At 40.1% G+C, this 25589-nt stretch overlaps 1 protein-coding gene across 2 annotated transcripts in view; it reads right to left on the reverse strand.

Annotated features, from left to right (window-relative positions):
* babam2 (BRISC and BRCA1 A complex member 2) overlaps positions 1 to 25589 on the reverse strand; it is a 120468-nt gene that overhangs the window by 62675 nt on the left and 32204 nt on the right. For both annotated transcript variants that reach the window (XM_037796515.1, XM_037796514.1), the window contains exons 5-6: positions 11197 to 11391; positions 8840 to 8914 (exon numbers count right to left, since the gene is read on the reverse strand). In XM_037796515.1, the coding sequence (XP_037652443.1) occupies positions 8840 to 8914; positions 11197 to 11391 (270 nt within the window). The remainder of the gene's footprint in view (positions 1 to 8839; positions 8915 to 11196; positions 11392 to 25589) is intronic.

The following is a 25589-nucleotide window of genomic DNA, read 5'->3' on the forward strand; positions in this document are numbered from 1 at the left end:
TAATTTTAACTAATTATTAGTAATGCTATAATTTATGTTCTTTTAACAGTATATTGTTGCACACATTATGACATTTTATATACTATATATATAAGTATTTGTTAATGATTTAAGATATTATTTCTAAACCTTAAAGAAATCGTTTGTAAAACATATATAAACATTACATAGATAAATATTTGTAACACTTAACGGTTAATAATTGGTTGGTAAACGGTCTATAAACTTTTTTATTATTTAGATGGATTATACTTTGTCAATTAATAACTGGTTTCTGGTCCATCTATCTATGTAATGTTTATAGATGTTTTACAAACAACGTATTAAAGGTTTACAAATCATCTGGTAATCATTAACAAATAGTATATCAAATGTTATAACGTGTGCAACAATAAACTGTTAATATGTACTTTACTAATGTAATCAGAATGTAACTGTTATCGTCTCTTATCAGCTACGATACCATATATAATTTATAAACTAATTATTTCATATAACACAAACTAATGATAAAATAACAAATTATACCATTGCTAATAATAAATAAACATTATTAATTATCATTTCATTGTTTGTTACCAGCAAAATAACTATTAAATATGTTCAATTAACTCAATCAATTTATGATGGTTATTACAAAGTGTTACCTTATTTATAATCACAATCTCAACTTGCAAAGACAATCCAAAATTCATGTGACAGTATGAGGATGTACATATTTTCTAAACATTTTTTTTTAAGGAATGCAATATTTTCTTATGGCTAATTAAAGAGTTGATATTTGGATGAAAGAATAATAAAAAAACAAGACAGGAAATGATGAGGATGAACAGAAATAATCGAGTCAGCGACGCCGGCACCACAAATGAAAAGACAGAACGAGAGCCCCGGGCTCTGCTTCACCCTGACCCTCCCCTGTCAGTTGCTGCATGTGGAGCTCTGAAGGTTAAAGTGTGTGTGTGTGTGTGTGTGTGTGTGTGTGTGTGTGTGTGTGTGTGTGTGTGTGTGTGTGTGTTTGTATGGAGGGGGGGAGGGAGCAAGGATGCAGGACCAAAAATAATTAGAGTAAAAATAATTAGATGTAAGTGCTCTTGTTGAAGCATGCACAGCTTGCACAGACAAAACCAGGATACATGAGTGCCCAGGGCTCAATGCAACCCTCCCTCAGGTCAGTTTTGGAGGGAAGCACAAATTGACCAGGGGGAGTTGGATACTGGTTGCTGGGCATTGGAGAGGCCTGACATTAAAAAAAAGGTTCAAAAATGTACAAATGCAAATCTGGCATTAAAGCAACAGTTACATATTGGAAAATATTTCCTTTCTGGCTTTTTCATATACTGTATCTATCTATATATCTATCTCCCGATTCAATACTATCAAGATACTGTACCGGTTTGATACATGTATGTATTGCAAATTTTAAGTATTGCGATTCAATATTACGATTTATTGCAATTTTGGTTTACTTTTTTAACACTAGACCATGGGGAAACAGTTGAATCTACACGTCTAGGTATTTTACTTTGAAAAATATCTAAATCAATACGGTAAAAATGTTTGATTTTCAGCATGTATGTGGTCAGAGATGTCCTGAAGTCAAATATATCAGTTATTGTCATTATTTTTTTTCCTAGCAACAAAAAAAATCAAAGAATAAAGAAATTATTGGTATTTTTTTTTTTTTTAATTTATAAATTAAAAAAAAAAAAAATACCAACAATTTTGAAATAGATTTATTGTCCCTTATAAGGGACAATAAATCTATTTCAAAATTGTAAAAAAAAAAAAAATGTGATTCTTAGGTGAATCAATTATTTTTTCCAACCTCTATTAAACGTAAGGCTACAGCCAGCAGCCGGTTGCCTAAGCTTGGCATAAAGAACGGAAACAGCCAGCCTGACTAATTGACATGTTATGTCTCATATGTTTAATTGGAACAAAACCTGAAGTGTCTTTGCTGGATGCCTGGCAACTGCTTTCTCCACCCGTTTCCAGTCTTGATGCTAAGCTAAGCTAACCGGCTGCTGCCTGTAGACTTATATTTAACGGACAGATATGACAGTAGTGTCCATATTTCCATCCAACTCCCCCGCCAGAAAGCAAATAAGCGCAATTCCCAAAATGCTCCTTTAATTGTGCTGAAAGTGTGTGCTAACAAAGATTGGAAATGCTGCAAACTAACCTGGAGCATCACTATCCAATAAAGCACACAGAATGCAGGTGCTTAGAGTCTAAAAAAAACCCAGCAATTGGACCCATCGGCTGGGATGAACAGCGGGGCAATCAGAAACCGTTAACTATAAGAGCTTTTTACTGCTTTAAACAGACCATCAGTGGCTGTGAATGTTTCACATGTGAGGTTTATACTGACAAAAACAGACATTTTTTTTTGTCTATTGTTGTTTCATTTATTTAATTAAATAGATGTTCTGTTTGCGGTTCATACAATTCTGTTAATTTTTCAGATTTTGAATCTACTATTTGGGAATCTTTACACTCAATAGCTTTATATGTCGTTATCTCACACAGTGCTACAGCAGATATCAGTTAGTTCACAAGACGGGTCACCTGAAACATCATATTGGATCAATGACAGCTGCTTGAGGCCCCGAACCACACACACACACACACACACAAATACACTGCAATGGCTTTGGAGCTGGTGACATGGGCCAGTGCTTGTGGGGGAAACAAAGCTCAAGTGAAGCGAGAGCAGAGGGTTCAGTCACGAAGGTGGCGTCACTCCATGCTGATCAGTGTGGACATTTAGAGGCGCGCCGCTGCTGCTGCACATATACGTACTCTACAGGACAGACAGACAGCCTAGCGAGATGCAAAAAGGACATCTTTTAAAGAAAAGGTCACATCTGTAATTAGAGGATTTTTTTTTAGTTGAATCCTGGGGTAGCATGAAGCAAGATAAGAAATGTGTGGTAGAAATCGTGGCGTGTAACAGGTTTTCTGCCTTAAAAAATCTCGGTAACACTTTCATGTCTATAATGCATTATAAACATACTTACATAAATTGGGTATCACTGTAAAGCTGAGACTGTGGATCCAATGAGCCTAATTATATTCATGTGTGATGATGTTCGTCCCCATAGTAGCCATTTCATTGTAGTGAGACCATTTTTTTAAACTTGACCTCACTGTATAAAATGACCTGTGGTGACATCTAGGATAATTACATCCTCATGAAACTTTACAGCCACAAACTAGAGACCTAGAGCATTCAGAAGCTGTATGGCTTTCCTAGCTACATTGGCAATAAGGGTGTTTCTGAGCAGTTTCCAGAATAGAAGCGCTCGCCATCCAATCGCCAAAAAATTATAAATCTCCAAATGTCAAATGTTTTTGATACCAAATCACAGCATGGCTTTTTCTATGGTGTTCCTCAAGGTCTTGGTGTCTTAATGTGCTATTCTGGAGGGATTATTGATCATTTTTATCAATTCTCCAGTGGTAAAAAATTGTTAAATTCAGCACCAAATCTTTGTAACAAATGATATAAACCCCAAAATTGCTGCAACAATTTATGAGACATAAGTGAGCATGGGGGATGACCATCATATACTTCTATCATAATGTACTAAGCTCTTATACATTTTCACAATTTATTTTAAATACTTAATTAATTAATAATGAATTTGTATTTCTTATTAATGACTAGAACAACTTGACACACAATACTGAGCTGCATCTCAAATTAATCTTCATGTTCTCAGCTTTCAAATGATGTACACCACTTCTATGTGACATCTACTGCTCAATATTATATCCCCACCCCTACCTACTAAAAGAGAGGGCAGAATGGTAAGGGGTTAATGCGTTATAATCTGCTTATAGCACTGTCTAATTATAGTTTAGAAACAATCCTCCAGAGTCCGACATCAGAACTGCTTCCATAGCAACGGTCTGTTATACATAGCAACGCAAACAAATATCAGACCGTAGAAGGCCGCGATTGATCAACAGGAATTGAGTATTCAACAAAGCCGTGTAATAATGCGTTATAGACATGGGCGTCACATGAAAGAGTTACCATATTATATATTACCTCTTATAACCTTCCAAAAGGAATGTGTTAAGTAGACCATAACAAACGAGACACCATTGTACTGCAACCACGTTAAAAGACCTAAGTGATATGAACAAATATCCTGCACAGCGGGAGGTCAAAGGCCAGTGATAAATGAGAGAATATGAGTAAAAGCAACTTCAAACGGTTGACAACCCAGAGGTCAAGGTACGATCAAAGGATGAGACACTGAAACGGTGCCCAAGAGGACCACATGCCCTTTAAAATGAGAAGAAAACTGCCAACATCCATCTGTGTGCATTTCACTATCCTCCCTTCATCTCCGCTCTCAGTGTCCTTCCCACTCTTTCATTTTGACTATGACGGGCTGCCCCCTTTAAAAAAAAAAAAAGAATAATAATAAAAAAAATGAATAAACTTGCATTCCTCCCCCCTCCCCGAGGCTGGGCAGTGCATGCAGGAAGGTAAACATGTCCACTGTGGTGAGCTCAGACCACGCGGATGCTTCGCTCCAGGTAACAGTCGTCCTCCACAGCTCTGCGCCCACCAGCAACATCTCGGCATTCACTAGCAGTGCAGAGTAGCCTGTGTCTGAACAGATTTCCGCTTCAGTGCCAAACCTTCCCCTCCTCAAGCAAGGACATCCGTGGATTTGATGAGGAGGTTGATTCAAATCAGGGTCAACAGTCTGACCTCTACCTACAGTACCTGGCTGATGGCTTCTATTCTGTCTGGAAAGCATCACCTTTTTGAGTCTGTGTGTTGTTGTTGTTGTTTTTGTAAAAGAAAGAGCTGCTATTATAAATAGGCTAGAACTCATTTTGGCAAAAAGCCCTGTGTTAAAATAATGCAAGGGGTTTGCTAGCAGTGAGGTGATGAAATAGGATCGAGGAAATTCAATTAAATTAATCCACGACTCTGATTGCTTATCAGACATCAAAACGCTGCACGGTGGTTTGTAATACTATGAGACAGGACACGCGACAATTACTTCATCTTCCTTTCTATCTTTATCTTACAGTAGATCAGCATTCATGTAATCTACCAAGAATGTGCACTGCGCCTTGCCAGATTACATTGCATTGCAGGGCTCGAAATACCACGTCAATACGCACGGTAGCGCACGTAAAAACCTGAGCTGTGCACGTAATTCTCAGCTCAACATCGATGCAAATAAATTGGTTGAGAAAAATATGTTGTGTACAGCACATTACTACCAATAAAACATCATTCATTATATAATTAACTGTTACTTAAAGCTGAAGTAGGCGAGATCAGAGCAAATATGATTAAAAAAAGTTATTTTTATAAAACGGTCGCTATATCCTGACCGTAGTACATGAAACAGGTAATCTAAAAAAAATAATGTGCCTCTGTGTCCTCCGTCGTCCTCCGGTGTCTTCCGGTGCTCCTAACGGCAAAGGTGCAAGATTTCACAGACCAGAGGAAAATAAGCAGTCAGAGCTGATCTGAGGTCTGTTGTCCATCTGCTGTCTATGAGAGCCGGCTGCCAATCACTCGCGAACTCCGACAAAACGGTCAAACTAGGCAGCGCTGATCAAATATGAATCAATATTCTGGTACTTTAATGTCTATTTCTCACCTCAAATGTTTTCAGAATCATCTTGTAGTGCAAGATTTAGCTGTAAAATGAGAAAGTTTGTGAGGCAGCAGCCATTGTGGAATCTGTTGAAGGAACGCCAAGTTCTGGTCACATGACCGGAGCACAGGCAATAGGAACGCTCTCTCGCTGAAATGACCTGTGATTAGTCAAAGTCTCCCGTCACAGAGATTAGATTTTTTAAAGCCTGAAAACAGAGCCATGAGGAGGTACAGAAGTCTAGTTTTCCTCTAAGAACACTTGAATTACCATATGCACCATGAAACATGGCGGTGTAACAGTGCAGACTCCGTGGAGAGGACCCGCTCCCTATGTAGATATGAAGGGCTCATGTTTTACACCTGGTCTTCAGAGGCGGAGTATTTTCCCTGCAAAATTGCGTGACCTCAGTAAATCCAGTAGAATACATAATCAACCCCTGTTAATATTTGTCCTCCTGTTATTAGCACGATCCTCCCTTAAATGCACATGCAATCTTGCAGAAACTCGCACAAATGACACGCAAACTGCGACTCCAGCCTGGTGTGTGCGTCTCTTTGATAAATACAACACGTGTTTGGGGCAGAGCGTCAAATCTGCGTGTGAAAAACACACAAAAGCTGCAATAAATCTGACCCTGTGTGTCAGATATTTTCTTTCTGTTACTCTTCTGTTAGGGGTAGTGGCTTCAACTTCAGCAAACGGCCAAAAGACCTTTCATTTAATCAACCTTAGATTCGTTCTTGGTCGGTTGCAACATTGACCCACAGGCCGAGGATAACTGGTAAGGCAAGGCACGTGCACTGCATTTAAACACAAAAATTCCACATGTAATTTAACAAATTTGTGGTTGCAATGTTCCTTTACAGTGACTATATAGGGTACGTCTGCCTGCTCAGTGAAGAAGGACTGTAGGAGTGGATTAATTGCGCTTCAACTGCTCTGCAACAGTATGGAATTACTCGCAGTGCAGAAATGTGCGATGCACAAAAAGAACTGACTTCAGACAGCATCCTCACCAACAGAACTAATTGCATGACAACTGTCAAACTGAAAATCCAGGTCAGCGGTTTGGCGTACAGTACATTTGTGTTCTTAGAGTCCAGCCTATACGCTGCATAATCCCGTTCCTCTGTAATGCGTAGGAGGACAAGGTGTGGGCTGATGTTCATTACTTTCCTCTCCGCGAGTCAATACTCTTTCTTAGTCTTCAAGTGCTCCCATGGTGATACTATGTATACCCAAGCTGCCAAATACAGCATAATACTGCGAGTGTGTGCATGCGAGGAAAAAAGAACACATGATATGATTAGGATGACAGAAATGTACATCCGTATCCAAGACTTCGTCTCTAATAAAAAAAAATCACTAAATATTACAGAGAGTTCTTCTTTGACAACATTGTGTCAATGGCTACACTGCTACCACCACCCACTGGCTAAAGGTGTCAGTGTGTCTGCCTCGCTTTCGAAAGCCTTCGCAAGGAAAACTCCAGCAAGTGACAGCATGCTTGTTTGAAAAAAAAAAAAAAAAGATGTCACCAATAAAAGCTCCCCTCAAGGCTGAGTGTAGAAACTTTTTCCTGCCTCGAGACACACAGGTAAAAAAAAAAGTAAATAAATAAAAACTATAGCTGTCAAAGTTACCACAATAACAACGCATTAATGCAAATTTGCTTTAACGCCACTAATTTCTTTAGCACATTAACACAACTTGCGATTTATAGGTTGTAGTGGGCTCAGTTATAAAGATAAAATGAGGATACTTGCATCATATGAAACTAGAAAAACCTAAGGAATCCATTGGTACCAACCATGTTATACTAGCTTGTTGTAAAGGACACTAAATAACGCTCCAAAGCTATGCTAAATTTTGGCGAGGAAAAACTGGCATGGACTTTCTCAAAGTGGTCCCTTGACCTCTGACCTCAAGATATGTGAATGTAAATGGGTTCTATGGGTACCCACGAGTCTCCTCTTTACAGACATTCCAACTTTATGATAATCACATGCAGTTTGGGGCAAGTCATAGTCAAGTCAGCACACTGACACACTGACAGCTGTTGTTGCCTGTTGGGCTGCAGTTTGCCATGTTATGATTTGAGCATATTTTTTATGCTAAATGCAGTACCTGTGAGGGTTTCTGGACTATATTTGTCATTGTTTTGTGTTGTTAACTGATTTCCAATAATAAATATAAACATACAATTGCATAAAGAAAGCATTTTTTTCCCACTCCCATGTTGATAAGAGTATTAAATACTTGACAAATCTCCCTTTAAGGTACATTTTGAACAGAATAAAAAATGTGCAATTAATTTCACATCAGTTGTTATTTAACTATGGACAATCTTGCGATAAATCGCGATAAACATTTTAATCGACTGACAGCCCTATTAAAAACTAAAAATTCTATCATGGCCAGCGATGCGGCCGTTGGACGAGTCCACTCAAAAAGCCGGCAGAGAGAGACGAGTCTCAGTGCTCCGGGTTCTGAGAAACATGGGGACAGAGGCTGATGTGAGGCTGATGATGGTTGCTGTTTCCCTTATGTTTACCATCATTTCCCTTCACAAACAAGAGGCCGGGCTGGAAAAGGCCAGAGAGCCAGGGCCTCCAGCATGCAGGCAGTCGAAGATGGGGGGGGGGGGTGACAGAGAGTGAGAAGAGAACTGGAGATAAGGGAGAGAGTGAGAGAGGGGTAAGGGCAATCGCTGATGAGAGAGGGGGAGAGAGAGAGAGAGAGAGAGAGAGAGAGAGAGAGAGAGAGAGAGAGAGAGAGAGAGAGAGAGTGTTCGGGCTAAGCTGCCTCCAGACACCACGCGGCTCAGAGCAGATCGAGAGTGACGGCTTGCTGATTAGTCAACTCACAGCCCCCAAGACCGGAGTCTGCATACACGCACACACACATACATGCACATGCACACAGTTGCATCGCAGTTCATTTAAATAAACCCTGCTATTATCATTGGACACATAACAAAAACATATGTATATGCAGACATACATGTCAAGAAATGAAAAACAAAAGTACAGAATGTACACAAAAGAGCACTCGTATTATATCTAAAGGAAGCTCATGTCATGACAAAGAGACTAGTAAGTAGGTCTGCAATGTGTATGTGTGTGTGTACATACTGTGAGGTAGGTGTGTACCTTGATCACGAGTCAAAATGTGTATGGGGTTCGGTGGTTAATTACCTTAAGGAGATAGACTGGGATGTTGCTGAAGTCCCCAGGGAGCTTGAGAAGGAAACGGGCTGAAAATTCTCCCGTCTGGAGAAGGAGAAACAGAGGTTAAAAACTTTACTAACTGTACAACATACAGGTACAAAAATGACCAGTTTCGGTGTAAAAAATAATCATGTAAACATAGGGAAATGTAGATAGAATATGATGGCTGGGTGTCATTTGAAAAATTCCAACACGTCCTCATACCTAAACGACAGAATAGGTTGTTTGCCGAAGACTCACAAAATGACATAATATGACTCTATTTAACGTTGTGAAACGGTCGCAATTTTGAACACGTGGTTAATGTTGAGAAATGGAACTACTGGGTTATGTTTATGCAACATACTATTTGGTTAGGTTTAGGTAAAGATCATGGTTTGGGTTAAAAAAAGCATGTTTGTTACGTAAGTATGTGACGTAGATACTACGTTTTATACTTGCACATAGTATGTGACGTGGTTACGTACTAATGTAGTAACGTAGTTACGTACGTAACTTAAAGTAACTCAACATGTTTACTTTTGATTTCACACGGGACACAAAATACGGTCTCCTGGGTGAAAGTCCTGTTTGTTTGACCCATCCATCCACCCCAACCTCATCGGTTAGGCATTGACCTTGAATAACTAAGGTTAGGCAATGACCTTGAATGGTTAAGGTTAGGCATTGGCCTCAAATGATTAAGGTTAGATAATGACCTTGAATGGTAAAGGTTAGGCATTGATCTTGAATAGTTAAGGTTAAGCATTGACCTTGACTGGTTAAGGTTAGACAGTGACCTTGAATAGTCCATGTTAAGCATTGACCTTGACTGGTTAAGGTTAGGCATTGACCTTGAATAGTTCATGTTAGGCATTGGCCTTGACTGGTTAAGGTTAGGCATTGACCTTGACTGGTTAAGGTTAGGCATTGACCTTGAATAGTTCATGTTAGGCATTGGCCTTGACTGGTTAAGGTTAGGCATTGACCTTGACTGGGAAAGGTTAAACATTAACCTTGAATGGTAAAGGTTAGGCATTGACCTTGAATAGTTGAGGTTAGGATAGGTTGTTGGGCAGTGAATCTCAAAAGAGTTTTCGCAACTTGTGGGTTACGTTCTAGACACAACCGACCTTCTCCCTACGCAGACTTTTTATACGCATTATTAGCATGTTAACGCGATATTAGCGTGTTAACTTTGACAGTCCTAATTTTATGTCAACATATTTGTGTTCAAATACACATGATCTGAAATAACACAAACTATATTTTAAAGCGTTATATAATTCGAACGATTGAAAGTCCTGCTTTCTTTAATGATTTGCAAATGTATGCAGTATGATGTTCCAAACCCAATAACTGAGTTGAAATGTAAAACACAGTGCAAGCACAAAATTGGATAATGAGCTGTTTATGAGTTATTGTCATTGTGTCCTCAAGAATATGCCTCTCCACTGATACCAACAAGATGGCACAATCATCTGAAAATCATGTGCTACGGGGAAACATATTGTGTCGATAAAATAAATGTTCCATATCAAAAACACATGACTCTGACTTGTCTGACGCAAGTTCTTTTGAACAGACAAACAGGAAGCCTTATTACACTCTATTTCCCATGGGAATTACTTCTGAGGCCCGCATACAAAATTGAGAGCAATTATGTATAATAACTGGATTCTATAAATAGTATTCTTTTGAAAAGTGGCATAGGAGAATAAGGACAAGTCAAACTTGCTCGTATCATTCCATCTCATCTCAGCCTTTAACAATCACAAGTATTTATGTTCTCACCTCAAGACTGACCAAATTAGAGGAATAGCATGTGAACACATACAGTAAAACTGTCCAAGACACAACCCTTGGCTTTGTAGGACACCACAAATAGCAGCCCACTGCTCCTAATGCATGGATGGGTTAAATGCAGAGGTCAAACTCCATGCATGTACCTGTATGTATATGACAATTCTAATTTAAGTTTAAGTTTTTAAGTGTTTTTTTTTATTTTATTTTATTATTTTTAAGTTTATAAGTGTATTTTTTTTTTTTAGTTTTTATTTTGTTTTAAATTTACTTTTAATTTTTAAAAATTTGAGTTTTTAAGTTTTTTTTTTTTTTAAATTAAGTTTTGTTTTTGTTTTAAGTTTAGGTTTTTTTATTTGAAGTTTAATTATTTTAAGTTTAAGTACGTTTTTTTTAATTTATTTTTTTAAGTTTAAGTACGTTTTTTAAAAGTTTTTAAGTATAAGTTTTTTTAATTATTTTTTTTAACTTTCAGTAAGTTTTTTTTCAGTCTAAGTTTAAGTTTTAAAGGTTTAAGTCTCATTTATCAAACAGTTGCCTACCCAGCTGTTCTTGCGTCCGGCATAGATCTCCATGTTGCGGCCATAGTTGGGATCCTCCAGCAGACTATCATACTCAAAGAGCAGCCTGGAGCTCTCCCGCAGACGCTGGCATTGGTAGTGATGGTACTGCTGGATAAGCTCCTTCACCAGCTGGAGCAAACATTCTGGGTCCGCAGCATCCCACTGGACCAAGTGCTGAGGAAGACACCAGAGAAGAGGCATAAGGACAGACATAAGACATGCCATTCATCTTCATTTAAAACAAGTTAACAACATGTTAGAATGTAGAATCAATACACCATTATTATAATAACCGTAAGCAAATGAACTGAGAGGATTAGCAGCCTTATTTGGCATCTCTTCCTTTTTATGTTGTGGTAGATTTGGCAAGAAATCCTCTAAACTGAATTTAGGCACATAAACGGATTTTAATATGGCATTAACAACAAACAGGGTGCTATGCTTGGAGCACAAATGGAGCTTAAAGGGACAGTTACTTATAGTGCTATTTATCAATCTGGATTGTTTTAGTGCGAGTTGTTTAGTGTTGGAGATATTAGCCCTAGAGAGGTCTGCCTTCTCTCCAATATAATGGAAGTAGATGGTGCTCAGAGCGACAACAAATACATTTGAAAAACTCAACAGCAATGTCTTTTTCCAGAAATCATGACCTGGTTACTTAAGATGATCCACATACCTTGTTGTAAGCAGATTCCTGTACAGTAGGAACTATTTTCTTTTCCCTGAACTACACCTGCCAACCTTATCACCGCGCAGAAGGAAGCGTGCATCTATACTCGATACTGCTAACTCACCCGCTGAGCTAGCTAACGTCACAGCTCAGCCGAGGAGGACGCCATTAATGTTTACATATTGTGCTGTCACGAGCCTCTCGTCCATGAGTAGATGCACGTTTCCTTCTGTGCGGTCGTATGGTTGGTGGGTGTAGTTCGGTAGAAAGTAGGGATGCACCAATTGCTAAATTATGGGCCGACATCGATGTTTAAAAGAAACGTTTGGCCGATAGCCGATACAGATGTTTTGTTGTTGGTTATTTTGTTATCATTTATCCCCCCTTTGGTGCCAGGGAAACAAAGACATCTTCATTATAAAAAAATAACTGAACTATCTTCACTCTTAGAGTAATTCAGCACATCCTTCATATCTTGAATGAGCACAAAATAAATCATACTAATTTATAAAACAAGCTTCTTTGACACGAAAAATAACTGCTTCAAAAGCCCCTTAGCTTGTAAACAACTCAATGAGAAGAATCTATTACCTACTCCAACAAAAACATCTTGTGAAACATAACCTAAATGTAATTAAATCAGCAGCTAACAACACAACATTTTGCCGGCAAAAAAAGAATGCAACTCAACACATAAACATCGGTCACTGCCATCAGTGAATGTCATCTTATTTGCAGATACAACGAGGCGAAAATTGGCCAATACCAATGTTCCAATTGACTCCAAGTTCCTATATGAAAGTGCTCACAACAAGGTCTGTGGATTATCTTCAGTAACTGGGTTATGATTTCTGGAAAGAGACATTGCCGTTGAGTTTTTCAAATGTATTTTGGTGCTTTAAGCACCACAAGTGAAGCACCATCTAGTTCCATTATATTGGAGGGAAGGCAGTCATCTCTATGGCTGTTATCTTCAACACTCGGCAACTCACACCAAAACTATCTGGAATGATAAATAGCACTACAGGTAAGAGGAAAAAAATATATTTTTGATTTTGGGGTGAACTGATTTCAACATTTCAATGTTGTCTAATGGAAACATCCCAATAAAACACAACAGTAGAAGAGAACATTTGTAATGTTGTGGATGACTACCAATAGTCTTGCCAAAGACTCATTTGTTTCCAGTATTAAAGAAAAGTACACATAACCTGAACATATAGTCTGATTTCACTGGCACACACGTGGTTATATGACGACCTCTAAAGAGCTGATCAATTTGAACAACCCATTAAGGTTCTGAATGACACTTGAGAGACAACATTGGGAACGGTTGGGAATTAATAACTAGTAGTAGTAGAACATGTGCTATAGTAGCAGTAGGGATAGTTGTGAAGACCTCGGAAGAGGAAAAAGGATTGTGCCCGGAAGAAAGGAAATGTCACAGTAACAGTTTAATCCTGACATACGCTACTTCCCATTACCAGATCAGAAGGAAAGGGTTGTGTCAAAGGATGTCCTGTTTCCACAGAGACTTAGACTGATATGGAAAAGTACTGAGCCTGACCTCTTATATCCTCTGTTATGTATCCTATGCTATAAATCACACTCAAACAATTGTATTATGGTTAGGGCTGTCAAAGTTAACGTGATAATAACGCGTTAATGCAAATTTGTAATTTATTAATTTCACTAATTTCTTTAACGCATTGACGCAACTTGCTATTTTTGGATTGTAGCGGGCTCAATTTCAAAGCTAGAGTGAAGATATTGCCATCATATGAAACTATAAATCCATTGGTACCAACCATGTCATAGTAGCTTGTTGAGAAGGAGGTTAAATAACGCTCCAAAGCTATGCTAAATTTTGGCGAGGAAAAACGGGCAAGGCCATTTTCAAAGGGGTCCCTTGACCTCTGACCTCAAGATATGTGAATAAAAAATGGGTTGTATGGGTACCCACGAGTCTCCCCTTTACAGACTTGCCCACTTTATGATAATCACATGCAGTTTGGGGCAAGTCATAGTCAAGTCAGCACACTGACACACTGACAGCTGTTGTTGCCTGTTGGGCTGCAGTTTGCCATGTTATGATTTGAGCATATTTTTTTTATGCTAAATGCAGTACCTGTGAGGGTTTCTGGACAATATCTGTCATTGTTTTGTGTTGTTAATTGCAAGCATATTTGCCCACTCCCATGAGCGTATTAAATACTTGACAAATCTCCCTTTAAGGTACATTTTGAACAGATGATTTTGAAAAAATGCGTGATTATCTTGCTATTAATCTCAATGAACTATGGACAATCATGTGATTAATCGCGATAAAATATTTTAATCGATTGACAGCCCTAATTGTGGTACAATAATTTAGCAAAGTTCAAAATATTTGAGCTTATTAGTGTATCATCGTGTCTGAATGCTTTGTGGTGCACACAGACTTTCTCTCCCACAATCTCAATTTCAGCAATCCTCAACAGCAGCTAACCGACCGACTGAGGCCAGAAAGCAATATGCTAATTTACAGGACAAAGCTACAATCATATGCAACCACCTGTCACGTATGAGTAAGCAGGACCGACCAAACGTGACTCTCTACCGGGCTAATTCTACCAAACAGAAGTTTTTTTTCCTCTCTTAAGGGGAACCTCTCCATTGATGCGCGAGGAATAAAATGTTTATAATTAATGCGAACATCACAATGCAAAAAATTAATTGCGGGAAACATGTCAGGTCTAATAAGGACAAATGGATGGCAGAGCTCTTGGGAGTGAATGCTGTGAAAGCTTTATAATGGAGGAGTACAGCACGCAAATCAAGACCAAAAAAATTTAAAAAACACAAATGGCTTAATGAGTTTGCTGCACTGTTTGGACTTTAAAATGCCTGTTAATTTAAAGAGATCTATGCTTCAGCCTTGAAGAGCTGACACTAGTTTTCACACAATCATTACCTTTTCACATTGGCATTTGATACACATCATTTAGGAGCAAGGTAAGATTGATTCCTCCCTGGAGGATGGAGATGATGGCGACAGTAGCCCCATTTCCACCGCAGGAACTTTCCCTCAGAATTAAGAAACTTTTGAGTTATTCATTGCATTTCGACCGCAGTTCTGGGGACATTTTATTGGGCCTTTTTACCCCCCAAAAAGGCCCTAGTCAGGGGGTAGTACTTTCTGAAAGTACCGAAACTTTCGGGGTGGAGTTTGCAGGGATGACCGTCACTGATTGGTCAAACACACAAATAGCGCCGCTGCTTCAACTGCACCGAAAGTACTTTGGTATCGATTTAGGACCATTTTAGGATGAGGGGAGATTATTTCTAAAATTAGACCCTGCAGTCGGCCTTCGGACTCATTCAAAAAAAAAGACAGAGAGAAAAAGAGAGAGAGATTGTACGAGAGAGCTGAGAGGGCGAGTAGTAGAAGAGAGACGTAGCACAGCGGTGCTGTGAATGAGAGAGAGAAAAGTTATTCCTTGACTGTTTCACGCTGTTAATATTCTATTCTGCACAAATAAATAACCATCAAACACTCAACAGATGAATTACTGTTGGAGACACACGCTGTTAGTTTCATTTTCCTCTGCTGAATTTCACTCATTACATCCAACGTGCATCAGTAAATACATGCAGCAGTAAACATCGTCATCGCAGTGAGACAAAACCTTCTTTTTCCAGCGTGTTTTTTTTAGATGAAACAGGAGAATACACTGAACTGCAGGCTGCAGGGTGTGTTTACCACTGTGACCACTGGCAACCCTCGTCTCATGTTATGTTGCTTTTTCATACGTCAGCGGACTAATTTGCCTAATCTTCACAGGTATTTAGACCGCGGTGGAAATGCAGACAACAGTGGGCTGAAGGAACCTTTAAGTTCCTTGAAAAGTAGTTCCAGGGACTAAAAGTCACAGAACTTTTGGTGGAAACCCGGCTAATATTTGAGATAAAAAAAAAAGGTAAAAAAGGTAGTGAGTAGCTTACAGTAGTTTAGGGACATGATGTAGGCCGTTGCAGCCCTTGAGTCCTGAATAGTGAAAGTGATTCCTTTCTCAACTCATTCTGAAAGTGAAATACTGCTTGCAGACTCAAACTGTGAAAGCTGATGACATAACTGCAACACCAAAGTAAATGTGTAACTACAGTTCATCATCGTTGCTCGCTGCCTTGCTGTAGCACCCAAGCAAATTAAATACAGCTCAATCTGAGGCTGCATTCACACTAGATCTGGCGGTGCGGCGGTGTGGGAGAGTCACTAAAAGTGCGCTTCAGCAGTGACTAAAAGCCGATGGGATTTTTCCCATTGGGTTTTGGATTATAGCAGAAATTAAGCTCTGTCGCAAACAAACATTTATGATACTTTCACGTTTTGTTCAGCAAGATAATCTCCACAAATGAACATTTTTGAAGCGTTATAAACGAACTACACCACGGTCGCATGAACACGAGTATACACAACGAGACAGTAAAGGTGGACGAGTCGGTGTGATGACGTTTATTAGTCTCATTTAGCCATTTGTTAGCAAGCGTCTTTTTTAAGACACGTAAAACCTTCGAAATTCACAAGTGGGATATTCACTGACATATTTTATATCTCACAACAAAACGTTACAATCTCTTAAGCTTGATGTTAACCACAGACCTTATTTCAGGCATTTAACCCCAAACACACTGCCCACATTCAAAATGAATAAGCGGACGGAGTTTTCACTGCACAGCCAAATCTGGTGGGAATGCAGTCTAAGTAATGAGCAAATTGGAATAGAGAGCGATTTGGTGTTTACTGAGTGGGAGGGAGGATTAATAGGCGCTAGAAATACTGAAACAATTAATACCCATTATATGAAGGTGTCAAGTCAAATGCAGGATGTCTTTGACTTGCGCTAGCTTGTCTCCCTGACTGTCTGTCTCTTTGTTTGCCCGTCTGCCTGTCTGTCTGGCAGCCCCTATCAGCCCAATGATGGAGAAAGCTTCCATTGTTTTAGAGCGACCCAGATCCCCCCCCCCACCCGCCTCCACACACCCGTGCCATGGGACGGGGGGGTGGGGGGGACGGGTTGGGGTCTAAACAGAGACAGTGACCTCATCGTCCTGATCCACCAGTGGTTACCAGCTATGCCGGGATTCCCGAAACGAGGGGGCGACGCAAACAAGGATGGGCATTGTCCAAAAGAGGCAGTCAGCGCTCCGGGGCAGGAGCTAGCTGAAACTGAGGAGAGACTGAGGAAGTGCTGTGTCAGGGTTGTGACACAGAATATCAGTGAAACTCCGCTGAGGAGGAGGAGAGGCAGGGAGGAGAGATCTGAAGTGGGAGAGAGGGGGGGAAGGAAAAAAAAAGCTGTGGAGCTCAGGCATGTAGGCCAAGGCCAATGATAACGGGCTTCAGTTTTCGTTTCATTGGTAGAGGTAATAATGAAACTGTAAACAAAACTGAACAGTCATAATAAAAGACGAAAGGAGAGCTGCAGGTCAACTTTATTACTGTTTAAATGATACGGTTGTGTTTCACATAACTGAGACTTGAAAGATTTGTCTTCTCTAAGACAACAAGGAAGGTTCCCGTATGTTCAGACAGGAGTGTGCAGGAGAAAACACTCCCTCAGTAATTACAGCTGCTCAGTAGTTGACCTCAGCTGCTCCAGAGAGATTCTCTGGCCAATGACGGAGGAGCTCAGCTTGTACTGGGCGACTCCCAGGTGGAGCAGGGTGTTGCTGAAAGACGGTTAGGTCGACTCCTCCCAAAATAAATAAAGACTATTAGGAAGACTGAGTTGACTGCCATGATAGCTGCTGCTGCTGGGGACATCGTGTACTGCATTCTACAGCAATCCATCCAACAGCTGTCAACACATTTCACTGAAATCTAGTCTAATCTTTTCAAAATGCACCTTAAAGGGAGATTACTCAAGTATTTATTACTCCTATCAACATTGGAGTGGGCAAATATGCTGCTTTATGCAAATGTATGTATATATTTATTATTGGAAATCAATTAATAACACAAAAAAATAACAAATATTGTCCAGAAACCCTCACAGGTACTGCATTTAACATGGCAAACTGCAGCCCAACAGGCAACAACAGCTGTCAGTGTGTCAGTGTGCTGACTTGACTATGACTTGCCCCAAACTGCATGTGATTATCATAAAGTGGGCATGTGTGTAAAGGAGAGACTCGTGGGTACCCATAGAACCCATTTTCATTCACGTATCTGGAGGTCAGAGGTCAAGGGACCCTTTTGAAAATGGTCATACCAGTTTTTCGTAGCGTTATTTAGCCTCCTTCGCAACAAGCTAGTATAACATGGTTGGTACCAATGGATTCCTTAGGTTTTATAGTTTCATATGATGCCAGCATCTTTACTCTAACTTTAAAACTTTGAGCCTGCTACAACCTAAAATTCACAAGTTGCGTTAAAGAAATTAGTGGCATTAAAACCAATCTGCGTTAACGTGTTATTATCACGTTAACTTTGACCTCCCTACTAAAACGAAAGAAAAGAAATAGTCAAACTCTCCTTGGTGGCACTAGAGGAATAGTCAGAACCAGTAGGATTCAACCTCTGGTAACTACGAATGATTCATAGTTAATGACATCCCACCTTATAGCTGTTGAGCTATTTCTGCCTGGACCAAAATGGTGGCCTGACCGACTGACCAACAGACCCAGATCGACGTTGCCATCCCTATTGTGGCAAAAAACTCAGTCACGGCCAATAAAAAGGATAATGCACTGTTCCATCTTTATATTGTACTGAATGTTCTGACTTCCAGTTAACAAGGTAGCACTTGAACGCTGCAGCAAAGCATTGGTCGAAACATAGAGGGGGGAGAGAGTGAAAAGCACTGAGCCAAAAAGCAATGTCCGTGTGCTGCAATGCGTGTGCGTAGACATGTGAGTCTGTACAGACTCTTCACTGAATTGATTTTATACGCTCTGCTGGAGGCTGTGTGTGCCAAAACAAATCTATGTGTTTTTTTTGTTCATGAATAGGATAAACCCTGCGGAAAATGTACAGATTTGATACGTAGAAAAACAAAAGATGCGATAGTCGCAATCTAGGCTGTTTGAGAGCTGAGATTTAGCATTTGATGAAATGAACAGGAAAAAATAAAAATTCATCTACATGCCCTCTCGATCACTCTGTATGGAAGAAACATGTTTCTGAGGGCTTTAACCACAGGGGGTAGATATCGTAACCCTCAACAATACTCCCTGGTTCAATCTGGACCTTATAATCCAATTATTTTGACACAACACACCGGTTAAACCTGTAGTCAAATGATTAAGCCTGAACTTGGCTTATGATAAAACCTTCCACTTCTAATACATAAATCACTGATACTTTCCTTTTTTGAAAAGAGCACGTAGCAATGCATAATCGTATTACCTTAAGATATTGGGATTTGATTCAATATCAATGTTAAAAACTGCATTTTAAAAATATATTGGATTACCATTTAGCATGAAGGGTATTCATGTAGCAGTGTGTCCAAAGCCAATGTTAACAACACAGTCAAAATAGCACAGTTGGTAGACATAAATGGTATAGAGAACACTATGCCATTTAAAAGGAAAATGCATGCTCTTTCTGCCTATTGATTCATTTACTCAAATTAAATAAAGAAATAAAGAAATAAAAATTCTAAAGAATGAAGAAAGTAGTTTGTTCTTGAAAGAAAATGAATAAAATGGAGGAAAAAAGTTTACAAAGAAGCATGCAATGTGTAATCAAATGAATGTGCAAGTGATACATGGCCAGGGAAATATGTTAAACAGGTTCAGTTTTTGCAAAATAACAGTCAAATTGGCCAACTAGGCCTAATGAGTTTCAAAGAACTTTAAAAATCTACAGTCAGATCGAGACTAAAGATAAGGGACTTTTTTTTTTCGTGCGATTAATTTGATTAATTATATTACTCCTTTCAACCTTGACAAAGGCAGCGCATTCCAGATCCACTCCTCCCGGTCTTGCCTTTCACAATAAAAGCCCTAGAAATATGATATGAGCAGGCAAGTATTTTGCATTTTTGTGTTGTTTATTCGTCACACCTCTGGTGTGTATAGGCCTTAATGCGTAATTTTTGTTTTAAAGCACATAACTATTATGTTTACGCCTAGCGTTCACACTGCTCCGGCGTTTTCGAACCAAGAAAATGGAGATGTTTGGAAACGTTCCTAACCCTGTTTTAGTTTGAAAACTTCCTGACTGGATCTTATCAGTCATGACGTGTCCTCGCCTGATTCATCACGGGACCCTTTTCCCGGAAGAAAACAAACAACATCATCCTCGAATACCACTGGTTAATTCAACATGGATAATGAATTACAGGCGTCGCTGACCTTGTTGTCTATGGTACCAACTGGTGTGCAGTTAAATCCTGCATTTTATAATACTACTACCACTGCCTCATGCGCAGGAGGCAAGCTATTACTTGAGCGATTTGCGATAAATCCCATCGTCCAGCGGTGTTATCGGCCCTACAAGGAGAGCCGGTTTTGGGGGCGAAATAAACATGTAGGACCTTTTCCTTTTGTTATCTATGCTTGTTTTGTTCTGCACAACCATTGTGAAGTTCACAACGTAAAACTGTAAACCAATAAAGAATAAATGCTGCTCTCCAGCCCCCCAGCAGAGCTACCAGTTTGAGAAGACAACAACAAAACCGAGGGGAAATGAGTGAGACATATGTCTTGACCATAATGTAGTAAAACTTTGAATTGTAACTGTTCATTTTAAAGTAAATTTGATGTGTGTGAGAGATATATAGAACAAGACCAAGGCTAAAGTCACCTAGTAGAAGCCTAGTAGTAAATAAAAACCACTATAGAGCCACTAGCATTGCTAAAAACAACCTACCATGTAGAATTGTTTGAATAGAGACAAAACTACTCTATTTAAATGTGTGACTTATTTGCATCAAACTAATAGACATTTCCACATTTGCTACAAAGCAGTGATTCATTTAAGCTACAATTTTAGCGAGTCTGAAGTATTGTAAATACATTGAGGATAAGGGAAGAACTCAACGGAAACAGTGTTTTCCTTTAAGAACAAAATGTACACCTAAATTGGGCATCTTCACACTGAATAGACCCAAGTTGACAGAATTATGTCTTCCTGTGCCATCCGTCTGTACCATCTCTGATCCAATATTTATCTTAGGCCAATGAGAGAGGGACTGGCATCTGAAAATGCAAGATAATTATATAGGCCAAGAGAAGATATTTGTTTTTACGTCTTAAATGTGATTTTTATAGATGCTGGCAACCTGATCCAATAAATCGCTGTAGACTTGAAAGTGTGAGGCATTAAAAAACTCCCAAGTATTAAATTAATCTCTGTTAGTCTCTAATTCAAGTGTGGGCTCACACCCTGTTTCGCCCCCGGAGAGTGCCAAGTCTAAGATCATGCTAAATTGCTCTTGTCATGTGTTTAAGACACTTGGCATTCTCAGCCCAGTGTTTTTTTTTACTGTGATCTGTGCAGTTTGTGTCCAACACAGTACAACTTGTTGACAGAAATAGCACTTTTCTGGATACTTTTAATGTGGCTCAGTAACTGCTTTAGCTCAGTACCAATCCACAGTGAAGGCTGATACTATTGTCCCATCCCATTGGCACTCAACGTCTCTTGTTTTCTCCCATCCATCAGCTGGTGTTGCCAAACTCCTTTCCACCAGCCATCTCTGGTAGCAAACAATTGCCTGCTTACTAAAAGCATTCCCAGACCTGTCAGTGAGCCCTGCCAGTAATAAACTCTAATAAAAGCTGGAATGCATTATTCCCTAAAGCGGGAAGGAAGCAGGAGCAACAGTTGGTACACTATGCCCAGGTTGACATAATCCTGCTTTACAGGCCGTCTGAGGTCCATTGTTACAACAGTAACAGGGGACGAGCTGGAGCAGCAGATAGGAAGCGCTCACCAATGCTTGGCATTCAGGACTACCAGGGGATAACGTGAAGTTGGGAATGTTTCCTTTTCCTTGATGGAATAGTGCTTCGACTGGCTTTACACTCCATTTTCTTTGTGGGAGTTGTCCTGATACCTAAATTAAAAACAATGTCTCATTGTCTGAAGCTATAACTTCTCTGAGGAGTCTAAATTTCTAAAACAAAAAGTGGAAAAGTAAACAATTATTAGTGTGAATACATACAGCAACATTTAAACTATAAGAGAGCAGACCAATGAGCCTGACTGACATGAAAATGATAAGGCTGGTGTTATTCTATATTTTTCTTCTCATCAACAAAAAAACAACAATGCATTAGTGCGCATTAGTCCTTCTCTCTATTCTTTCCAACTTCCCTACCCTATCCATGGCATACGGTTCACACATTGGCTCCTACTAAAAGATATACTATTGAAAAATGGTTCACAAATAAAAAGTTTAAAGTAAGGATGCACCGATACCGATACCAGGGTATCTGGTCCGATACTGTGCTTATGTACTCGTACACGCAAAACGGCTCCGATACAATGGCACCAATACCACTTTATGGTGGTGCGCCCGACCCCGCTGGGCCGGGATCCCACCTCAGCCGATCCCACCACGGGTTTTGCTTGCATCCTCTGACTCGCGTGTGCGTTAGACTCCTTGGTCCGTCTTTCAAGACGGGTCAGGTGGGTTGCAGTCATCCCCGCAGACCACTATCGCCTTTTAAGTGGGCCGAGCCCCGACCTGGCGGCACGACGCAGTTGGGCGCACTGAGGACAGTCCGCCCCGGTCGACAGTCGCACCGGGAGCAGGGGGCCGTCCCCGGCGGGGAGAGAGGGCGTAGCAAGCCCTTTGTCCACGGTGCCGCGAGGTCCAGGTGGGGAGCGCTGTAAAGCTGCGGCAGCGAGCCACCTTCGCCCCGAGCCTTTCCAAGCTGACCTAGAACAGGTTGCGGCGCACCGCCTCGTATGCGGGACTCTCCAGCCTGCCGTGTGTTGCTCACACCCTCCAGGTGGCTGTTAACGAGTTTTTTTTGGCACTGAGAAGTACTCGTATCAATGAGTACCCAAATGTAAGTACTTGTACTTGGTCTGAAAAAATGTAGTATAGGTGCATCCCTAGTTTAAAGGAGCAGGGTGTAGGATTTAGCGGCATCTAGTGGTGTGGTTGCAGATTGCAACCAACTGAATACCCCTCCACTCGCTCCTCCATTTCCAAGACTGCAGTAACGTAAGCCACCAAGTGCAAAACCGTGGTAAGGCCGTTCGCCTCGTTCAGAGGCTATCCTTACCATAATAACACTACTTTAGCAACAACGGAAGTCAGACGGCGGCTGGCGGTTCCACCGTTTTGAAATACAGTGGCATTCGGGTAACGTACAAATGTGAAAGGCTCTCTCTAGAGCCGGTGTTTGGTTTGTCCGTTCTGGGCTACTGTAGAAACATGGTGGACTCCTGAAGAGGACCCATTCCCTATGTAGATATGAGGGGCTCATTCTAACCCTAACGAAAACGCAACAGTTCTTATTGTCAACATAGTTATGAATATTATATTTCATTTCTGCTAATAGATCCCCTGAAATGTTACACACTGTCCCATTATTTTTCTTCAAAAAGGATAAATAATGTCCTAAAACAGCTAGGAAGCACTGCAGCTTTTAGCTGAAGTTGCTCCAACAGGAGTAAAGAGAGCCGTGGACTATTTTCAGTGGTGGATTAATACACATTTGTGGTTGTAAAAAGTAATGCTCATGAAGGAACATGTCACCCAGATCAACAGTGTGGCTTATTGGTTTGTTTGTACTTGTTGACAATTAGAAACATATAAATCATTGCCACACTTATGCCGTAAGCCTCGCAACTTCAAACATCCCGGATTTTATAACACATCCAGTCAATACTTTGAAAATTGCATAATGCACTTACTGTAAAAAGAACAACTCAGCACTAAATTAAAGGGGGGGATAACAGTAGTACACTGGTGAGTTGATCACATTCAAAATCACCTCTTTTACTTACCAAGACTAACATAAATTAGTTTAAGTATGGGCTTTTCAGACAATATGTCTGTATCTGGTGTTCCTCAAGTCCTGCAGAAGCATAACTCACGTCATACTAGCATGCCGCTAAAAGGGGCTAAATAACGCTCCAAACTTATGCTAAATTTTGGCGAGGAAAAACTGGTGTGGCCATTTTCAACCAGGTCTCACCTCAAGATATGTGAATGTAAATGGGTTCTATGGGTACCCACGAGTCTCCCCTTTACAGACATGCCCACTTTATGATAATCACATGCAGTTTGGGGCAAGTCATAGTCAAGTCAGCACACTGACACACTGACAGCTGTTGTTGCCTGTTGGGCTGCAGTTTACCATGTTATGATTTGAGCATATTTTTTATGCTAAATGCAGTACTTGTGAGGGTTTCTGGACAATATTTGTCATTGTTTTGTGTTGTTAATTGATTTCCAATAATACATATATGCATACATTTGCATAAAGCAAGCATATTTGCCCACTCCCATGTTGATAAGAGTATTACATGCTTGAAAAAATTGTTCCTTTAAGGTACATTTTGAACAGATAAAAAATGTGCGATTCATTTGCGATTAAATATTTGAATCGATTGACAGCCCATAGTAAATATGCATGCATACGCGAATGGCCTAATTCTCAAAGTGGATCTAGGTTAAGACAATTGATGGATTGTCATTAAGACTATAAGTAGCAACATCACTGCTATTCAAGCCTGGGTAAAGTGGACAGATAAGCACATAGGTGTATCCATATGTTGAACCAACCAGCCGAAGCTTTTTCTTTCCATTATTGAAAATGTGCAATAAGGCCCAAAATGCAACAAATTAAGCTAATTAATCGCTGCCCATCAGCAACAAATACACACAATGCAATAGATTTCTGGAATCTACCGGTTTAACTAGACAGCGCCTGCCTCTGTACCACACAGCAAAGTACTGCAGCAAAGATAAGTGGAAACATGTTGATGTTGTATCTGGGGAGGCCATCGAGGCTAACCCAAGGTCTCGGGCGCCTACACACGCTTGGAGAAGATTTGACTTGACTTGGAAAGATGCAAAAGACTAAGGGGAATTCCCAAAATGTTTCGTGCCAGCACGCATCACAGGACAAGTCTAGACCAGACAAATGATACATTACGCACAAAGAAGGGGACAGAGGGGCAGACAAATAGTAGGATTAGGCGAATAAAAAGAATGGTACAATTACAGACAACTGTTCTTATGTGCTGCATACTTACACCTATCTCACGGCAGAAGATACGAGTGTGTTTCAGGTTATTTGGACTACATATAAGTCTGTATCAATGAAGCAAGATTGTACGGTAAAAGTTAAAGCATAAGCTGAAACGTCCAAAACATCATTGTGAGATTCGTGGGTCAAGTATTGCTGGACCTAATTTCAGTATGGTTGAACATATTCTTCTCATGTTAGGCGGACAGGAGGAACATTTTTTTATAGCTCTAAGAACTTAGTTCTAAGAACCTCCTTTTTTATTGTGTATGCACTGCAAAAACTAGAAACAATCGTAGTCTTTAGAACGCCGTTAGGAGGGACTTCTTTAGCTCCTAGTTCAGAGCAGGCACTTGCTTGTGGAACGTACCAAACTAGCCGATCGCCGACCTCCCAGCGATGGGTGCGAGCGGCGCTGGCCTGCTTACGTCACTTCATCGTTCCAATTGGTGGCGCGAATGCAAACAGAAAAAAGCCCTTTAAGGTATGTATAGTTTTC

Source organism: Sebastes umbrosus, chromosome 16, assembly GCF_015220745.1.
Source record: "Sebastes umbrosus isolate fSebUmb1 chromosome 16, fSebUmb1.pri, whole genome shotgun sequence".
Lineage (NCBI taxonomy): Eukaryota > Metazoa > Chordata > Actinopteri > Perciformes > Sebastidae > Sebastes > Sebastes umbrosus.